Source organism: Scyliorhinus canicula, chromosome 11 (assembly GCF_902713615.1).
Source record: "Scyliorhinus canicula chromosome 11, sScyCan1.1, whole genome shotgun sequence".
Classification (NCBI taxonomy): Eukaryota; Metazoa; Chordata; class Chondrichthyes; order Carcharhiniformes; family Scyliorhinidae; genus Scyliorhinus; species Scyliorhinus canicula.
This window is the reverse complement of record NC_052156.1, coordinates 21,111,616-21,130,798: the sequence shown is the minus strand read 5'-3', so window position 1 is coordinate 21,130,798 and position 19,183 is coordinate 21,111,616. Positions and strand designations below refer to the sequence as shown.

Here is a 19,183-nt window from a genome sequence, read left to right as displayed (position 1 = left end):
ACCTGGTTCCCGTTTTTGGGGCAGAATGAATCGGAAAATGTGATCTTGCCGGCGAGATTCTTGTTCACCGAGTCTCGCGGGATTTTTCACCCACGTTGCTATTTGCGCTCGCGGAGAATGTGGGTGCAAATTCACGGCAATGGTTTATCTGAAATTAAGTGCAGGTTGGCCTTACTCGGGGGCGGCATGGTGGCGAAGTGGTTAGCACTGCTGCTTCATGGCACCGAGGACCCGGGTTTGGTCCCAATCCCGGGTCACTGTCTGTGTGGAGTTTGCACATTCTTCCCCTGTCTGCATGGGATTCACTTTCACAACCCAAAGATGTGCAAGCTCGGTGGTTTGGCCATGCTAAATTGCCCCTTAATTGGAGAAAAAAATGGAATTGGGTACTCTAAATTTTTAAAAATAAAGGTTGGCCGTACTCCTACAAATTGATGCTGCGGAGAGGCTGCAGAGGAGGACAAGGAGGATGATACTGAGAGTCAAACCTTATATCGACTTGGAGAATTAATGTCATTCACTTCAGAAAAATGTAGGTTTAGGTGGGTTATAACGGAGGTGTTAAGGGACAGCCTTAACATTGGAAGCCCACCAGCAACAATGGACTGTGAACTTGATCTTGGTAAATTTGTACTGTACGTCAGTTATCATCTGTTACATTGGAATACTGAAAATGAGGACATTCTGAGACTATGGTACTTACAATGATCTTAACCGTTACACTAATCATCATGTCGGGATTTCCAGCCATCCCTCTCGCCAGGGACCCGCTCCACAGGCGTGTAGCGCTAACAATTATACTCAAAGCCGAGAGACTGGTTCAATAGAGGCTTTATTGTTGTACGATGTTGTCCCTCCATCTGCAACTGTAGATTAAGGGTCTGAGCAGCTCTCATACATTTATACATAAGCTCCCTGTGGGCGGAGCTAGCCGGCAGGGGCTGACCGGAGGAACCTGTATTACAGGTACAGGCATACATCCCCCTACTGCAGTACACATAACTACAGTGGTTATCTCACCACAAGGCGAAAGGTTATTTATTACCTGACCATCTCACCTTTTTGTTTTCATCTCTGATTTCTTGAAGAAAACGGGAACGTGCACTCTGCTTTTCAAGGTCCAGGAGGTTTGCCTGTCTTTCCGCTTCCCGTGCCGCCTCTCCCTCTTTGATGCGGTTGACCAGGGCATAACGCTGGGATTCCCACTGCTGACCCATCTGCCACTTCAGCAGTTGCCGAATCTCTCTCCTTAAGCAGCCAAACGTAGAAAGAGACCTTCATTAGCTAATTGGACATTGCTGCATCAAGTCTTTGACAGACAAACTCCTCATCAAAACATAAAGATTTCATTTCAAAAATAAATAACCAGCATTCGGCTTGCTTGATGCATCCCTTTTGCAAAACGCCCTGAATACACTCTTTCATTTATGAGCCAGTGGGGGTCTTTCAAAGAGAAAAGTCATCGGAGATCGCAAAGACATTTTTATTCCTCATTTGCTCAAAAAATTAAACAATCTCCTTGTTGGGGCAGCTTTCAAGAGCGCCAGTGTTTTCACTCAAACAGCTATAGATTAAAATCAACAAACAAAAGTACGTTTGAGCTTACGGCATAGGCGAGGCGACTGGAGGTCGGCAAATGAAGAATCAACAGGCCTCAATTTTAGGAAGTGGGAAAATAAACACCTTTCTTGTCTTTGGGATGCCCCAAAGCATTCGTAATAAGTTAATTATTTCTGAAGTTCGGTAACTGTTATGAAGAAAAATACCCCAGCCAATTTGTGCAGTCGGGCCCCACAAATAGCCAATGAAAGACTACGGGCTGGATTCTACCGCTGCAAGAATGCCATGGGCGGGACGTGGACAATGGAGAAGCCCATTGACCACAGGCAGGATTCTCCGGTCGCCGGGCGGACATGGCTGGAGAATCCCACTCAAGGCCTTGTGATAGTTGGGTGATAATTGTTGGCCAGTACATGAGAGGAATTCCACAGTTCATTTTCAGATAGTGATTGTTTGTGTCCTCCTGAACAGGCAGATAAAGCGGCACGGTAGCACAGTGGTTAGCATTGTTGCTTCACAGAGCCAGGGACCCCGGTTCGATTCCCGGCTTGGGTCACAGTCTATGCGGAGCCTGCACGTTCTCCCCGTGTCTGCGTGGGTTTCCTCCGGGCGCTCCGGTTTCCTCCCACAAGTCTCGAAAGACGTGCTTGTTAGGTGATTTGGACATTCTGAATTCTCCCTCTGTGAACCCGAACAGGTGCCGGAGTGTGGCAACTAGGGGATTTTCACAGTAACTTCATTGCAGTGTTAATGTAAGCCTACTTGTGACACTAATAAAGATTATTATTATAAGATATCAATACTTGCAAATGTGATGAAGATTCAGGCTGAAGATTCATTGTCCATTTTAGTCTTTGGACTGAGATGTGAACTCACACTACCTGACTCAAAGATGCTACCACTGAGCCAAGCTCTTGTTTCTTAATTGGATTACCAGAGAAGATGCGATTATAGGGCTGATGAAGGATTGAGCAAAACCTTGCACTTTGAGCCCACCATAAACAAACGCGAATGAAAACTTAAACACAGAAATCTTACAGATTAACTGGCAGATAGGGTCTCATGTTCTCTTACCTGTACTCTTCCTTCTCAGCCACCGATCCATAAAATGGTCTCTGCCAGCCCTGATGATACCTGTAAAGTAACAATAATATTGATCAGTTTCCATGGTAACTCTATAATAAGTGCAAAATTTCAGACGCACAGAACCCTTGTTCAATGGGAGTGTAGAGGAGCATTCAAGAGGTATTAAACATATGATTTAAGCGTTAAGCATAAAATGGGATACCAATGCAGTGAAGCTGTAACTAAGGCTGCCTACATGTTAAAGAGCAAAAAACATTTTTTATAAACTGAGCTTAATAGTTCCACATTCAATAAAATTGCACCAAACTTCTGGTGCCCTAGTCAAGAATGATGGTTGAAATCAAGCAACTAATGGGAGTAGGTAGTTGGAAAAGCAATCCTGAATTGTCACATAGCAGGATTGGGAGAAGGGTGTGAAAAGTGGATGAAAGAGCAATTACTTCAGAATTTCACTAACATCTGCTCAACTGGTTACACAAATATTGTACTTGAGTTCTCCAGATAATATTTTTAAAATTTTATCTATGCCCATGTGTCAAGCGTATGTTTAATCATTATTAATTATTGTCAGAGGATACAGCAGGATATAGATCGGGTGGAGACTCGGGCGGAGAGATGGCAGATGGAGTTTAATCTGGACAAATGTGAGGGAATGCATCTTGGAAGGTCTAATACAGGTGGGAAATATACAGTAAATAGCAGACCTTTAAGAGTATTGACAGGCAGAGGGATCTCGGTGTACAAGTCCACAGGTCACTAAAAGTGGCAATGCAGGTGGAGAAGGTAGTCAAGAAGTCATATTCCTGACTACAAATATAAATATATTGAATGTAAAATTTGGCAAGTCATGCTGCAGCTGTATAGAACCTTAGTTAGCCCACACTTCAAATATAGTGTTCAATTCTGGTTGAATATAGTGTTCAATTCTGGTTGCCACATGCTAGAAGGATGTGGAGGCTTTGTAGAGGTTTACCAGGATATTGCCTAGTATGGAAGGAATTGGTTATAAGGAGAGGTTGGATAAACTCGGTTTATTCTCACTGGAACGACGGAGGTTGAGGGGCGACCTGATAGAAATCTACCAAACAATCAGGGGCATGAACAGAGTTGATAGTCAGAAGCTTTTTCCTGGGGTGGAAGAGTCAATTACTAGGAGACATAGGCCTGCTGCGCTAGGAGCAAAATTTTGAGAAGATATGCAAGGGAACTTTTTACACAGAGGGTAGTGGGTGCCTGGAACTCGCTGCCAGAGGAGGTGATGAAAACAGGGACAATAGTGATGTGTAAGGGGCAACTTTGCAAATACATGAATAGGATGGGAATAGAAGTTGTTTAGGTTAGACATGCAGCATGGTTGGTGCAGGCTTGAAGGGCCGAAGGGCCTGTTCCTGTGCTGTACTTTTCTTTGTTCTTTGTACTCTCAACCATGGACCGGCTAAGCATGAGTGCAAGAAACAAAGCTAAAATGTTTGGAAGTGACTTAAGTAATAAGCATCAAGTGGGCCATCATGGGTAGCCTTCCCCTGAGATCCTTGCTATTAGAGATGCCCACATCCAGTCAAATCAGTTCACTCCGTGTGATATTATAAATCAGCAAAATATATTGAACAAAGCAAAGACTCATGGATGCTGACAACATCCTAGTCACCATGCCGGAAACTTACAAGCCATAACTAGCCAACCTACTCCAGGGCACTTTTGATAGAGGAATCCAATTTGGCAATATTGAAAATTTCTCAAGTATGTCTTAACTACATAATTCAGAATGGTTTTAACCTGGCTAATTGGCACTCTATCAGCCGATCAATCATTAGAAAAGTGGCAGAAAGAGCTATCATTAGTGCTGTCAAACAACACCTACTCACAAATAACCTGCAGATGCATGGTAGAGCTGGATACCCTGTGGTTCATTCTCTCATCCCTAATGCCTCTCAATCTTCCACCAGGCTCAATCCAGTAGTATTTTAAAAACTTAATCCGTAGGATGTGGGCGGCACGGGCTAGAACAGCATTCATTGCCCTTACCTAGTTATCCGAGAAAAGGTGCTGAACTGTCTACTTGAATTGTTGCAGACCATGTTGTGTAGGTACACCCAGTGTTGTTAGGAAGGGAGTTCCAGGATTTTGACCCGGCGACAGTGAAAAAAACGGCGATATATTTCCAAGTTAGGGTGGTGTGTGATGGTGTTCTACTCTAAACTAAAAGGTTCCCAAAAGAAAGCTACAGGTTCTGTGTGGTAATTATTTGCTGGATTTGGCTCATAGTGTTAAAACTTATAGGAAATTGTTTTAGGGAAGGTGCATTCTCGGAGTTTATGAAAATAGACAGATTTGGATAGGGGAATAATTTAAGTATACTGTCTAGGTAACCATTGTTGTAGTTAAATGTAAACGTTGTTCTTTATTGTTGCAAACATATTGTAAAACATTGGTTTGGCCTTAACTGTAATACTGTGAGTGCCACACTTTAGGAAGGAAAACGAAAATGAAAATTGCTTATTGGCACGAGTAGGCTTCAGTGAAGTTACTGTGAAAAGCCCCTAGTCGCCACATTCCGGCGCCTGTTCGGGGAGACTGGTACGGGAATTGAACCGTGCTGCTGGCCTGCCTGGGTCTGCTTTCAAAGCTAGCGATTTAGCCCTGTGCTAAACCAGCCCCCAGGATGTGACTGCACAGGGGTGGGTGCAGGAAAGATTCACTAGCATGGCTTCAGGGATGTAGGACTTCAGTCATGCGGATAGAAGCTGGGTTTTCCTCCTTGTAGATGTGAATGTTAGAAGGTGATTTTATAGAGGCGTTCAAAATCATGAGGGATGTGGACAGAATGGGACGATTGTTCCCATTGGCAGAAAGGTCGAGAGCCAGAGGATACAGAGTTAAGGGGATTGACAAAAGAACCAGAGAAGGCATTAGGAAAAATATTTTTAGTCAGTGAGTGGTTATGATGTTCAGGGCCCGTGCCGGAGATGGGGAAGATTCAATCTTCCGAAAGGGAATTGGATAATTACCGCAAGAGAAAATATTTGCAGGGTTATGGCAAAAAGGCAGGGGAGTGGGACTAGCTGAGGTGGTCGCTCTCTGGGCTGGCATAAACATGAAGAGCCGGATGCCCCCCTCTGTGCTGTATCCACTCAATGAATCTTTCTTTTGTCATTAGAATCTCCCAGTCCTACAACCGCTTCTGTCAGGAAGGTCACGTGCAGCAGTGTCTTGGAAACATCGTCATCTGCAAGTTCCCCTCAAAGCCAAGCAGTATCTGGGCTTGCACATATATATATATTGACATTCCTTCATTATTGCTGGGTTCAAATCCTGGACTTACCACCAAACACCATTGTGGAAGCATCAGCAGCAAAGGAACGACAGCAGTTTAACGCCAAGGCTCACTGGTGCTTCCTGGTGTTCTTAAATGTAAAAGTGCTTTAAGCTTGCCACCTGTGATGAAACCTTTGCCCTCATTTAAGCCTGATTGAGATCTGGAACTCCTTATGTGGAGGAGTGCTGAGCATGAACCTGTGACCAGCCTTTCTGATTCTAAACGTCAAGCATTAGCACACTGAACATGCAAAACTGCAAACCTGGGTATTGTGCATTGATGCAACTGCAGGATGAGACAAATACACAAGAGGGCACCCCTGCTTACTTAAAGGATCTGCTGCATGTAGTACTTTAGTATTATCCTCACATGATATAATCCTCTGCTTTTTGTCCTTAGCATGTCTGTTCCTACTTCAAGGTTATTCATGAAGGCCCCGCCTTCTCAACCTTGCCCCTCGCCTGAGGTGTGGTGATCCTCGGGTTAAATCACCACCAGTCAGCTCTCCCCCTCAAAGGGGAAAGCAGCCTATGGTCATCTGGACTATGATGACTTTCCCTTTATTTTTTCTATTTCAGTCAGAGATAGCCACCAACCAGTTAAGTACAAGTCCAAGTCTTATATCTCTATGTATCCTTCTCAATTTGGCTGCCTGAGTAGCAGGCGTAGGTCATTTGGCCCTTTGAGCCTGCTCCACCATTCATAAAGATCGTGGCTGACCTGGTTGTGGTCCCAACTCCACTTTCCTGTCTGACCCCAAAACCCTTGACCCACTCATCTACCACAAGTCTGCCCAAATCGGCCTTGAATAAATTTGATGACCCAGCCATCACTGTTCTGTGGGGAAGAGAATTCCACACGCTAACAACCACCTGAAATAAAAAATATTCTCTTCACCTCAGTCTGAAAAAGGAGACTTCTTATCCTTAAACTGAGTCCTCTAGTTCTGCTCCCCTTCATAAACAGAAACATCCACCCGGCGTCCACTCTGTCAAGGGCCCTGAGGATCCTGCATGTTTCAATAACGTCACTCTCACTGCTCTAAACTCCAATGGGTACAGGCCCAACCGGTTCAACCTTTCTTCGTAAGATACACCCCTCATTCCAGGACTCAATCGAGTGAACCTTCTCTGAACTGCTTCTAACCCAATTATATATTTTTTCAAAGAAGGAAAACAAAACTGTACACAGTATGGGCAGCATGGTAACACCGTGGGTAGCACTGTTGCTTCACAGCTCCAGGGTCCCAGGTTCAATTCCTGTCTTGGGTCACGTGCGGAGTCTGCACGTTCTCCCTGTGTCTACGTGGGTTTCCTCTGGGTGCTCCGGTTTCCTCCCACAAGTCCCGAAAGACGTGCATGTTAGGTGAATTGGACATTCTGAATTCTTCCTCTGTACCCGAACAGGTGCCGGAATGTGGCGACTCATTACAGTGTTAATGCAAGCCTACTTGTGACAATAAAGATTATTATTATCCCAAATGTGGTCCCACCACTCTGTACAGCTCCCTACTTTTACATTCCATTCCCTTTGCAATCAACACCAACATTCCATTTCCCTTTCTAATCGCTTGCTGTACCGGCATACTAACATTTTGTGATTCATGTACCAGGATACCCAGATCCCTCTGTACTACCAAATTCTGCAGTCACTCTCCAGCTAAATACATACAGCTTCTACATTCTTCCTGCCACAGTGGGCAAGTTCTCACATTCCATCTGCCAATTTCCCCACCCTCCACACCCCTCTCATGTAACCTGTCTATATCGCTTTGCAGACTCTGTTTCCTCTTGCCAACTTACTTTCCTATCTATCTTAGTGTCATCGGCAAATTTAGCTACCATACATTCGGTCCCTTCATCCAAATGGATGTAGATTATAAATGTTTGAGGCTCCAGGTTTGCTCCCTGTAGGGCTCCACTAGTTGCAGATTGCCCACCATTTATGCCTACTCTCTGTTTCCTGTTAACTAACCCTTCCTTTCTACATGTGAATATGTTACTACCTTCATCATGTTCTCTTATCTTTGATGTGGTAGCTTATCAAATGCCTTTTGGAAAACCAAGTTCATCGCATCTATTGGATCGTCTTTATCCACCTTGCTAGTTACTTCCTCAAAAAACTCTATTTAATTAGTTAACCATAATTTCCCTTTCACAAAGCCACGTTGTCTCGACCCAATCACATTATGACTTCCTAAGTGTCCACCTCTATCCTCCTTAACAATTGGTACCAGCAATTCCCTATAACAGATGTTAGGCTAACTGGCTTCTAGTTTCCTGCTTTCTGTCTCCCTTCTTTATTTAATAAAGGGGTTACAAAGAACAATACAGCACAGGAACAGTCCCTTTGCCCCTCCAAGCCTGTACCGGTCACTATACCAGCCTTTGCCAAAACCCTCAGCACTTCCTTGTGCCGTATCCCGCTATACCCATCCCATCCATGTGTTTGTCAAGATGCCTTTTGAACGCCATTAATGTATCTGCTTCCACAACCTCCCCTGGCAACACGTTCCAGGCACTCACCACCCTCTGCGTAAAAAATCTGCCTCGTACATCTCCTCTAAACTTCGCCCCATGGACCTTAAACCTATGCCGCCTGTGACTGACCCCTCCACCCTGGGAATGAGTGCCTGCCCATCCACTCTATCCATGCCCTCATAATCTTGAAGACGTTTATCAGGTCACCTTTCAACATACGTCTTTCTAATGAAAACAGTCCAGTCTATTCAGCCTCTCCACATAGCTAATACTCTCCAGACCAGGCAACATCTTGGTAAACCTCCTCTGCACCCTCTCCAAAGACTCCACATCCTTCTGGTAGTGTGTGGCGCCCAGAATTGTGCGCAATATTCCAAGTGCGGCCTTACCAAGGTTGGATACAACTATAGCATGACTTGCCAGTTTTTATACTCGATGTCCCATCCAATGAAGGCAAGCATTCCGTATACTTTCTTGACTACCTTGTCCACTTGTGTTGTCACATTCAAAGATCTGTGGGCATGCATGCTCAGATCTCTCTGACTTTCTATATTCCTTAGAGTTTTGCCATTTACGGTATATTTCCCCTCTCTGTTAGACCAACCAAAATTAATTACCTCACATTTGTCCGGATTAAACTCCATTTGCCATTTCTCTGCCCAAGTCTCCAACCTATCTATGTCCTGCTGTATCTTCTGACAATCCTCAACACTATCTGCCACTCCACCAACCTTGGTGTCATCCACAAACTTACTAATCAGACCAGCTACATTTTCCTCCAAATCATTTATGTATACTACGAACAACAGAGGCCCAAGCACAGATCCCTGTGGAACACCACTAGTCACAACCGTCCTTTCAGAAAAACACCCTTCTACTGCTACCCTTTGCCTTCTGTGACCGAGCCAGTTCTGTATCTATCTTGCCACCTCACCTCTGATCCCATGTGACTTCACCTTTTGTCTGCCATGAGGCACCTTGTCAAAGGCTTTACTGAAGTCCATGCAAACAAAAACCACCGCCGTCCCCTCATCAATCATCTTTGTCACCTCCTTAAAATAATCGATCAAGTTAGTGAGGCTTGACCTCCCCTTCACAAAACCATGCTGTTTATCGCTTATGAGTCCATTTGTTTCCAAATGGGTATAAATTCTGTCCCTGAGAATTCTCTCCACTAATTTATCTACTACTGACGTGAGGTTCACCGGCCTATAGTTTCCAGGATTATCCCTGCTACCTTTCTTAAACAGCGGTACCGCATTAGCTATTCTCCAGTCCTCTGGGATCTCACCTGTAGCAAATGAGGCTACAAAGATGTCAGTCAAGGCCCCAACAATTTCCTCCTTTGCTTCCCTCAGAATTCTGGGATAAATCCCTCCGGCCCAGGAGACCTATCTACCTTAGAACATATAGAACAGTACAGCACAGAACAGGCCGTTCGGCCCTCGATGTTGTGCCGAGCAATGATCACCCTACTCAAACCCACGTATCCACCCTTTACCCGTAACCCAACAACCCCCCCTTAACCTTACTTTTTAGGACACTACGGGCAATTTATCATGGCCAATCCACCTAACCCGCACATCTTTGGACTGTGGGAGGAAACCGGAGCACCCGGAGGAAACCCACGCACACACGGGGAGGACGTGCAGACTCCGCACAGACAGTGACCCAGCCGGGAATCGAACCTGGGACCCTGGAGCTGTGAAGCATGTATGCTAACCACCATGCTACCGTGCTGCCTTAATATTATCTATTTAAAGAAGTTTGGAAGATTACAACTAATGCATCGACAAAGTCTGTAGCCACTTCCTTTAAGGCCCCAGGATGAGGTCATCTGCTCTTGGGCCCTTTCAGCCTTTAGATTAATAGTTTTCCCAGTACCCTTTCTCTAGTGATAATGATTGTTTTCAATTCCTCCCTCCGGTTCACATTTTGATTTTCAAGTACCTTTACAAAGTTTTTTTTAATCTTCTATGTTGAAAACAGACACAAAATACTTGTACCTCTGCCATTTTCTTGTTCCGTTATCACTTCCCCAGACTCACTGTCTCACGGACCAACATTAGTGTGACTTACTCTTTTCCTATTTAAATATTTACAGAGACTCTTACTATCTGTTTTTTATTACTAACCAGCTTTCTCTAATACGTAACTTTCTCCCTCTTTATTTTTCTTTTTTGGTTATTCTTTGCTGGTCTGCAAACAATAGCCAACCTTCTGACCTACCACTAATCTTTGCGCATCCGTGCAGTGTTCCTTTCAACTTGATACCATCCTTAACTTCTTTCTTCATCCATGGATGATGCATCCTTCTCAAAGAGACTTTTATTTCTGACTGGGATACACCTTTGCTGAGAGTTACAGGTTATCTGAAATGCGAGTGTGTACTGGATTTCAGAGTTTTTTGAATTTCGGAATATTTATCACCATAGAATTTACAGTGCAGAAGGAGGCCATTCAGCCCATTGAGTCTGCACCGGCTCTTGGAAAGAGCACCCTACCCAAGGTCAACACCTCCACCCTATCCCCGTAACCCACCCACCACTAAGGGCAATTTTGGACACAAAGGGTAATTTATCATGGCCAATCCACCTAACCTGCACATCTTTGGACTGTGGGAGGAAACCGGAGCACCCGGAGGAAACCCACGCACACACGGGGAGGATGTGCAGACTCCGCACAGACAGTGACCCAAGCCGGAATTGAACCTGGGACCCTGGAGCTGTGAAGCAATTGTGCTATCCACAATGCTACCGTGCATCCGCAGCATGTTGTGAACTGCACGTGTGTGGTTTGTGTTGGGAACTGTACATGTACAGCATGTTGGGAACTGCATATGGGCGGCTCGTGTTCGGGACTGCGCATGTACTGTGTGTTGGGAACTGTGCATGTATGGTGTGTTGGGAACTACATATGTACGGAGTGTTGGGAACTGCACAGGTGTGATGCGCATTGGGACCTATGCATTGCCTGGAGACTCGTGATGTCATGTCGAGGCTCAAACAAAAGTGTGGATTTCAGAATGTTTCATTTTTTGGAATTTCGGAGAAGGGATGCTCAGCCTGTATTAAGTATCTGCTAGAGGCGGCACATGGCACAGTGGTTAGCATTGCTTCCTACGGTGCTGAGGACCCGGGTTCGAATAGGCCCTGGGTTACTGTCCGTGTGGAGTTTGCACATTCTCTCCGTGTCTACGTGGGTTTCACCCCCACGACCCAAAGATGTGCAGGTTAAGTGGATTGGCCATGCTAAATTGCCTCTTAATTGGAAAAAAAATAATTGGATACTCTAAATTTATTAAAAAGAAGTATCTGCTTGAACGTCTCCGCCATTGCATCATTAGTGTCTTGCTTGTTATAAACTCGTTTTCCAGGGCACCTGACTGGGTATAATTTTTCAACAGGGTGCAATCAAGCATTTTAACAATGCCTATTGAACAGTGCCCACATAGAATTAAAATACAATGACTATTACTCAGAAGTTTGACTGAATGCTCAAAACAGCTGGACATCACATCTATGAAAAAAGAGACCACAACTTTGTTTCTATTGACAAAGTGAGTAAAAGTGCACATTACCGGAAAGGCTGACAAGGTGTGTAAATGAGAAAGCTCTGAATAAGAAAGTTACAGGGTAACTTGGAGTTATTGAATGTGGACAGTAAATCCATGAAACTGGATAATATGTTGGCAAATGTCGAATCACCATAAGAATGGCAGAGAAATGGAAATGTTGCATTGGTGCAGTAAGAAATTAGAAATTTATGCTTCAATAACAATTTAGCCCATTGAGGCATCATGGGGTACCCCTCCCTTCTGAGCGCATCTAAACTTGGGCAGGATCGCAGTGGGGAATATCAGAGCAGGTCCCTTATCTGATCCTCAGCTCGCGCAACGGCAGCCTTGGGATTCACCCCTCCCCACTGACCCACTCCCTCTTGACAGCAAGAATCCCCCTGGGACCCCCGCCGTGCATCAATAATGAAAAATACCAGAAAAATACATTGGATACAAGGGCGGCTGGGTGGCACAGTGGTCAGCACTGCTGCTTCACAGCGCCAGAGACCCGGGTTCAATTCCGGCCTTGGGTGACTGTGCGGAGTCTGCACGTTCTTCCCGTGTCTGCGTGGGTTTCCTCTGGGTGCTCCCGTTTCCTCCCACAGTCCAAAGATGTGCAGGTTAGGTTGATTGGCCATTCTAAATGGCCCTTAGTGTCCAAAGGTTCGGTGGGGTTTTGGAGTTACTGGGATACAATGGGGAAGTGGGCCTAGGGAGGGTGCTCTTTTGGAGGGTCAGGGTAGACTCAATGGACCTTATCTGCACTGTGGGGATTCTATGATTCTTCTATAATCTGGAGTGGACACAGAGGGCAACACAGAAGTATGTGCCTCTCCAAAACTCAATGGGGAGATCCAGGCCAGCATTTACTCACTACTGCAGAGTTGCTCTCTCTTACCTTTATATTCCTACATTGCAACAGTGACTACACTTCCAAAATACCTCACTGGCTCTAAAGTGCTTTGGGTAATCCCAAGGTTGTGAAAAAGTGCTGTATAAATGTATTTGTTTACACTGGATTTACAGGCTCAAAAGGGAATACTTGCATTTGCATAGCACCTTTCACAACCTCATGATGGTCCAATGCACTTTACAAGCAATGTATATACTTTTGAAGTATATACACTGTTGCTTCAAAAAACTTGGCAGCTCACTAGCAAGCCCCACAAATAATAATATGATAACAACCAGGTAATTTGGTTTAGTGATGTTGGTTGAGCAATAGATATTGACTGAGACTCAAAGGGCTATATTCTCCAGTCCCCCAGCTGCTTGTTTCTCAGTGCCCCATTCGCTGGCAGCGTGATTCTCCACTCTCGCCGCTTGTCAATGGGATTTCCCATTGAAGCCGCCCTACGCCACCGGGAAACCTACGGGGAGGGTGCACTGCCAGTGGTAAAGAGAATCCCTAAAGCCAGGAAACTCTGGCCAAAATGCCGGCCTAGATTTTATGCTGAAGTCTCTGAAACAGGACGTTTTGAACCCAGAATGTTCTGATTCTGACATGGCTGATGCAAGAGGTGTGGCCATAACAGAAAATATACTCGAACCGGTTGTGTATTACACATGGGAACATATTATATTTGTAGATTTATACCAGGAGGCAGACATGTGGAGGCAAACATTGTATTACAGGAGATACTGATCTGGGCACCAATCTGAAGCAAAAACAAAATTGTTTAGCAATGGTTTACTATTTTTCAAAGATAAACACATTTTAATAGAGGCATTGACTGTATACATTGCTCAAACAACTGCATGTGCTTTTTGTGGCGCAGATTATAGTATTTATTTGTTAGAAATAGTTTTTTGCAACGTGATGATTTATCGCAAGAACTGAGAATCTGAAATATCCGGTGCGTCCAAATTTGATTATGATTGAGAATAGCCCAAATGAATATATTTCCAAGAGACTTTATGAATCCCACGGTTTGTTTTTAATTCTGCATGTCAGAGGACTAAAGGCTACTCTATATCTTCTCCATTAGACTTGCTCATTTGCTGTGTCATTAATACAGGGCCTTTCCCCAAAAAAACCCAAGAGACCCACTGCCCATGTGTTGCACATTACTATTAGAAGATCAATACTGTGGAATGTAACTGTCCCACAACTTATGTTTTTATTTTGAACATAAGACTAAAACGCCTGATGACTCTGATTACAATCACTGTAACAATCACAGTTACAATCACTGGCAATGCCGAGCAGGCATCGCCCAATGTTTTGTGGGATCAGCGTCAATGTTTGATAGAAGCAGAGGTTTGTTTTTCATTAAGTTGATTTTACCACACAGGCTCTGTACGCGAAAATTCTTTGTTAAATAGAAGCTCCACAGCTTATAAAAGATCATGTTGGCAGTTGACATTCAGGGCCTTTTCTTTTAAACAGAAACTGTAGCCTAGCAACAGAGCTGTGGTGTTTCATTTAATGGCATTACGTACCTTCCTGAACTGTGAGCACGTAAATGAGTTTCAGAATTTTGCCAGCCAGACTGGCAATTCCTTTTCATTGCTTTCCCTTGACGTTTTCTCAAATGTTTATAACAAGTTTCAGTATTTATCATATATTCAGTATTTATCATATATTCATTGACATATGCAACTATTGGCAATAGACCAGTATTTGCTGCAATCTAGCATTATGGTGAATTCCTCGCGACATTTTCTACATTAAAGGCGCTATACAAATACAGTTTGTTGTAGATTGCTTTGTAGTCTTATTCACAATAATACCATGTTACGCCAACGTTTCATTTAACACGAAACACTGACCCTTGAATTCACAAGGTTATGCCATTCTCTACCATTTCTGAAAATGTCCCCATTGACTTGTAAGGAATGGAGCTCATGTCCATCTTTAAAAGATGGATGACAGGGACCAAGATACCAACGTGATTCCCTAAGCCGAAAGTTCTTGCTCCTGTGTTCCACACTTCGGATCTGGATTTTCTGTGATGATAGATACGTCAGGTGAGTGGTGGGTTATCGGACTTCACAAGGACACCTCAGGACATGCATTTGGGACCTCTAAAGGACAACATTTGTTCAGGTTATATTTTGCGACCAATGAGATTGGTCTCATTGATCAGGGGGCCAAAGCTTTCCAAGGTCAAGATTAGGTGACCTGGAAAACTCCCTACATAAGTAGAGGAACACCAGAGTGCTGGTTTAGCTCAGTGGGCTAGACAGCTGGTTTGTAATGCAGAACAAGGCCAGCAGCGTGGGTTCAATTCCCATACCAGCTGAGAATTCTGAATTCTCCCTCTGTGTACCCAAACAGGCGCTGGAATGTGGCAACAAGGGGCTTTTCACAGCAACATCCTTGCAGTGTTAATGTAAGCCTACTTGTGACAATAAAGATTATTTGCATGTGCATGGTATAGACGGGCACTAGAGATGCAGTTGAAGTGGTCATTGTGCCTGCTTGCTCGTGCTAGGGGCGTGCCCTGGCATTGACTGCAAACTCCAACAGGGTCAGAGCTGGAGGGCACTGTCAGGTGAGTTCCTGGTGTAGCCTACGAGATTATCACCATCTACTACTTTGTTAATCTTATATTAAGCATTTTACATTTACCTCTATTGAACTGTATCTGCCCCTTAGTTGGCCAGTAACGTTTGTCTAGGAATTACAACTGGTAACATAATCAGATCAAACGTTAGCATGTTTCTATGTCAGTCCCTTGCCAGCATATATTATAAATGAACATATTCAGTATAAATGCATTGATGCCACAATTATAATAGCAGCCGGTTGAATGAGAATTGTTCAACATTATTCCATTAATATTGCCAACAATTGTTTTTAGGCTCCAGTTCCTCACAAATCTTCCTGCATTGTACAACATTATTTACACTTCCTACTATATTGGCATGATCTTCAAATTTGGAAACTTTGCTCCCACTATCCTTCCCCAAAGCTATTAATACATCTCACAATGAGTCGATCCTCAGAACAGACCACGGGTACCATATTTGTAACGTCTTTCAACTCAGAAAGGTTTGAACTCAGAACTCAGTCTTACTGTTTCAGCTAGTTATCTATCCACTGGCATATTATTACCTCTTGTGGCATTATTTCTTACCATAGAGGTTAAGGCATGAGAGGGAGTGCAAAAGGATATTTACAAGAATGGTGCCAGGTGGCACTGCTGCCTCATGGCGCCGAGGTCCTGGGTTCGATCCCGGCCCCGGGTCACTGTCCGTGTGGAGTTTGCGCATTCTCCCAATGTCTGCGTGGGTTTCCACCCCACAGCCCAGAAAGATGTGCAGGGTAGGTGGATTGGCCACGCTAAATTGCCCCTTAATTGGAAAAAGAAGAATGGAGTACTCGCAATTATTTTTTTTTAAAAGAATGGTGCCAGGGATGAAAGACTTCACAGTATGGATAGATTAGAGAAGCTGGGGCTGTTCCTCATGAAGAAAAGATTGAGAGGAGATTTGATGGTGGTTTTCATGAGCGGGCTGGACAGAAAGGATAGAGAAAAACTGTTCCCATTGGTAGAAAGATTGAGAATCAGAGCAAGTGATTAGGATCTGGAATGCACAGCCTGAAAGTGTGAAAGTGGCGGCGAAGATTCAATCATGACTTTCAAAAGGGAATCAGATAATTATTTGAAGAGAAACGATTTGCAGGACTACAGGGAAAAGATGAGGGAGACTAGATGATTTGCTCTTACAAAGAGCTGATATAACAGAACAAATGTGCTGTTACCATTCTGTGATTCTACAATTCTGTGCTTTAACTTGCAAAGCGGAACCTTGCCGTCTAAAAATTCAAGTGTATAATCAACCATGTTTGCTCGTTGACCTGTGGCTTGTTGTCCGTTACCTGTTATACTCCTTCTGTCGCATTACCAACACCCTTTGTTGATTATGGTGGTGAGCTGCAAAGGTTTCTAGAGCAACTGTCCGGCGCTTCACCCCCGGTGGATGTAGAGGATTAATACGTTGTCCACACTTTAAATAAGATAAGACCACACAATCAGTCCTGTGACCTGAGTTCCCTTATATGTATTGAAGGAATAGTTTTTATGATTAGATTTGAAATTCATATGCGCTAGCTACATAAAGTTCCCATCCAAACAGACCAAAGTTCCCATATGAAAACATTGATCAACCAGTCTGTCATTAATATTGCTTATACCAAGGTACTTTTTGTTGAACTGACAAGATACATAACCCTGAAGTCATTTTATTCTTTATGCACAAATCACTGAAATACATGGACTCGTTAATATTCTCCTGATGTTGACACAAGATCATGCCCAATGTTTAAGTTGACAATCTTGTAGAGTCTGAATTAATTCTCCCATTTGTTTACAATTTTTGAATGAAGGTGCGTGTTATGATTCAGAGTTCTAAATTACTACTTTTCCTTTCGATGGTTTCACCTTAATTCCTTGAGGGTTTTTCCCACGTGGTCCAGTGTTCATGTTTTACACACATAGCCAGTACTGGATGAACAGAATTTTCCTCTAATCAAATATTGGGAAACCTAAAGCCTTCACCTTCTACCCCGGTCTAACCATCATCACTAACTCTCTCCCGAGCAACTGGCTGAACCTGAAGCAGACTGTTCACAATTTTGGTGCCATAGAATCTCTACAATGCAGAAGGAGGCCATTCGGCCCATCGAGTCTGCACCAAACCGCTGAAAGAACATCCTACCTAGGCCCACTCCGTAACCCTATCTAACCTTTAGAAACTAAGGGACAATTTAGCATGACTAATCCACCTAACCTGCACATCTGTGGGAGGAAACCGGAGCACTTGGATTAAGCCCATGCAGACACTGGGAGAATGCGCAATCTCCACACAGATAGTTGCCCAAGGTCGTAATCGAACCCGGGTCCCTGGCGCTGTGAGGCAACGGTGCTAACCACTGTGCCACCATCATATTTCCCCCCCGAAATGAGCATTCAACCATGTATTCTCGCCATCACTAATGTCGGCTATGTCCACCTCCTTTATATCACCCCATTCCTTCCCTGCCCCAACAACTGTTGAACCCTTCATCTCTGCCTTTGTTATGTCTGGACTTTACTATTCCAGCACCCAAATTCTATCCGCTGTGAACGTGAGGTCATTCAAAACTCTGTTGTCTATGTCCTGGCGGATCCCAAATCCCATTCGCCCATCACAACTGTGCTCACTGACCTACATTTTGCTCTCCATTAAGCAATGTCAGGACTTTAAAATTCCCAACCTCGTTTTCAAATGCCCCTCTGCCCTTGTCCCTCCCTATCTTTGTAATCTCCTCCTACCCCACAATTGTGCCGAGATACCTCACCTCCTCTAATTCTGATGTCTTGGGCATTTCTGATGCTAATCGCTTCACCATTGGTGGTCATGCCTTCAGCTGCCAGGGCCATCAGATCTGAAATCCCCTCCCCAAACATCTCCGCCTCTCAGATTCCCATTCTTCTTGTAAGATGCTACTTAAAACCTACCTCTTTCACCAAGGCTTTGATCTAGATTCATAGATGGTTACAGCACAGAAGGAGGCCAATCAGCTCATCGTGTCGACACTGGTCAACACAGATCTGACTGCATTAATCACGGCCGGAGATTTCCTGCTGTTGGGATTCTCCTTACCCGCTGGCTGTGCCCCCCTGTCCACGTGTTTCCTGGCAGAGTGGGGTGGCTTCAATGGGAAATCCCACTGACAAGTGGCGAGAGTACAGAATCCCGGCTCCAGTGAACAGCACACCACCGAGAAAAATACGGGCTGGCGGGCCGGAGAATCCAGCCCATAGTTTGCAACACTTGGCCCATAGCCATCAAGGCTACATCAGCGCAAGTGAATATCTACTTCTTAAAACTGCTCTAATATCTCCTTATGTGGCTCAGTATCACATTTTGTTTTAAAATACTCTGTGAAGCATCATGTTAAAGGCACATGGCCTGGACTGTGAGTTACCCCGATTTCATTAACTATGTATGGGGGGAAATGTAGATTTGCCTGAAGCATTCAGTCACCTCAGTAGACAGATCGTGGCCTTGACTGCCTATAATTTCCTCAACATGTTTATTTGCAAATTAAAGCTCACGAGGTGTATCTGAGTTCAGTTTAGACAGTACAAAACTGACAGAGTACACTGATCAATCATGAAGATTCTTTGAAATGTTCACAATAATTACTTGCCTGTTGAATCATCTGAGGATTCCGAGTGAGACTAACAG

At 44.2% G+C, this 19,183-nt stretch overlaps 1 protein-coding gene across 1 annotated transcript in view; it reads right to left on the bottom strand.

The window, feature by feature from the left end:
- LOC119973894 (flocculation protein FLO11) overlaps positions 1–19,183 on the bottom strand; it is a 144,356-nt gene that overhangs the window by 1,277 nt on the left and 123,896 nt on the right. Inside the window, exons 5-7 of the mRNA XM_038812481.1 lie at positions 16,830–16,957; positions 2,635–2,694; positions 1,059–1,248 (exon numbers count right to left, since the gene is read on the bottom strand). Coding sequence (XP_038668409.1) covers positions 1,059–1,248; positions 2,635–2,694; positions 16,830–16,957 — 378 coding nt within the window. The remainder of the gene's footprint in view (positions 1–1,058; positions 1,249–2,634; positions 2,695–16,829; positions 16,958–19,183) is intronic.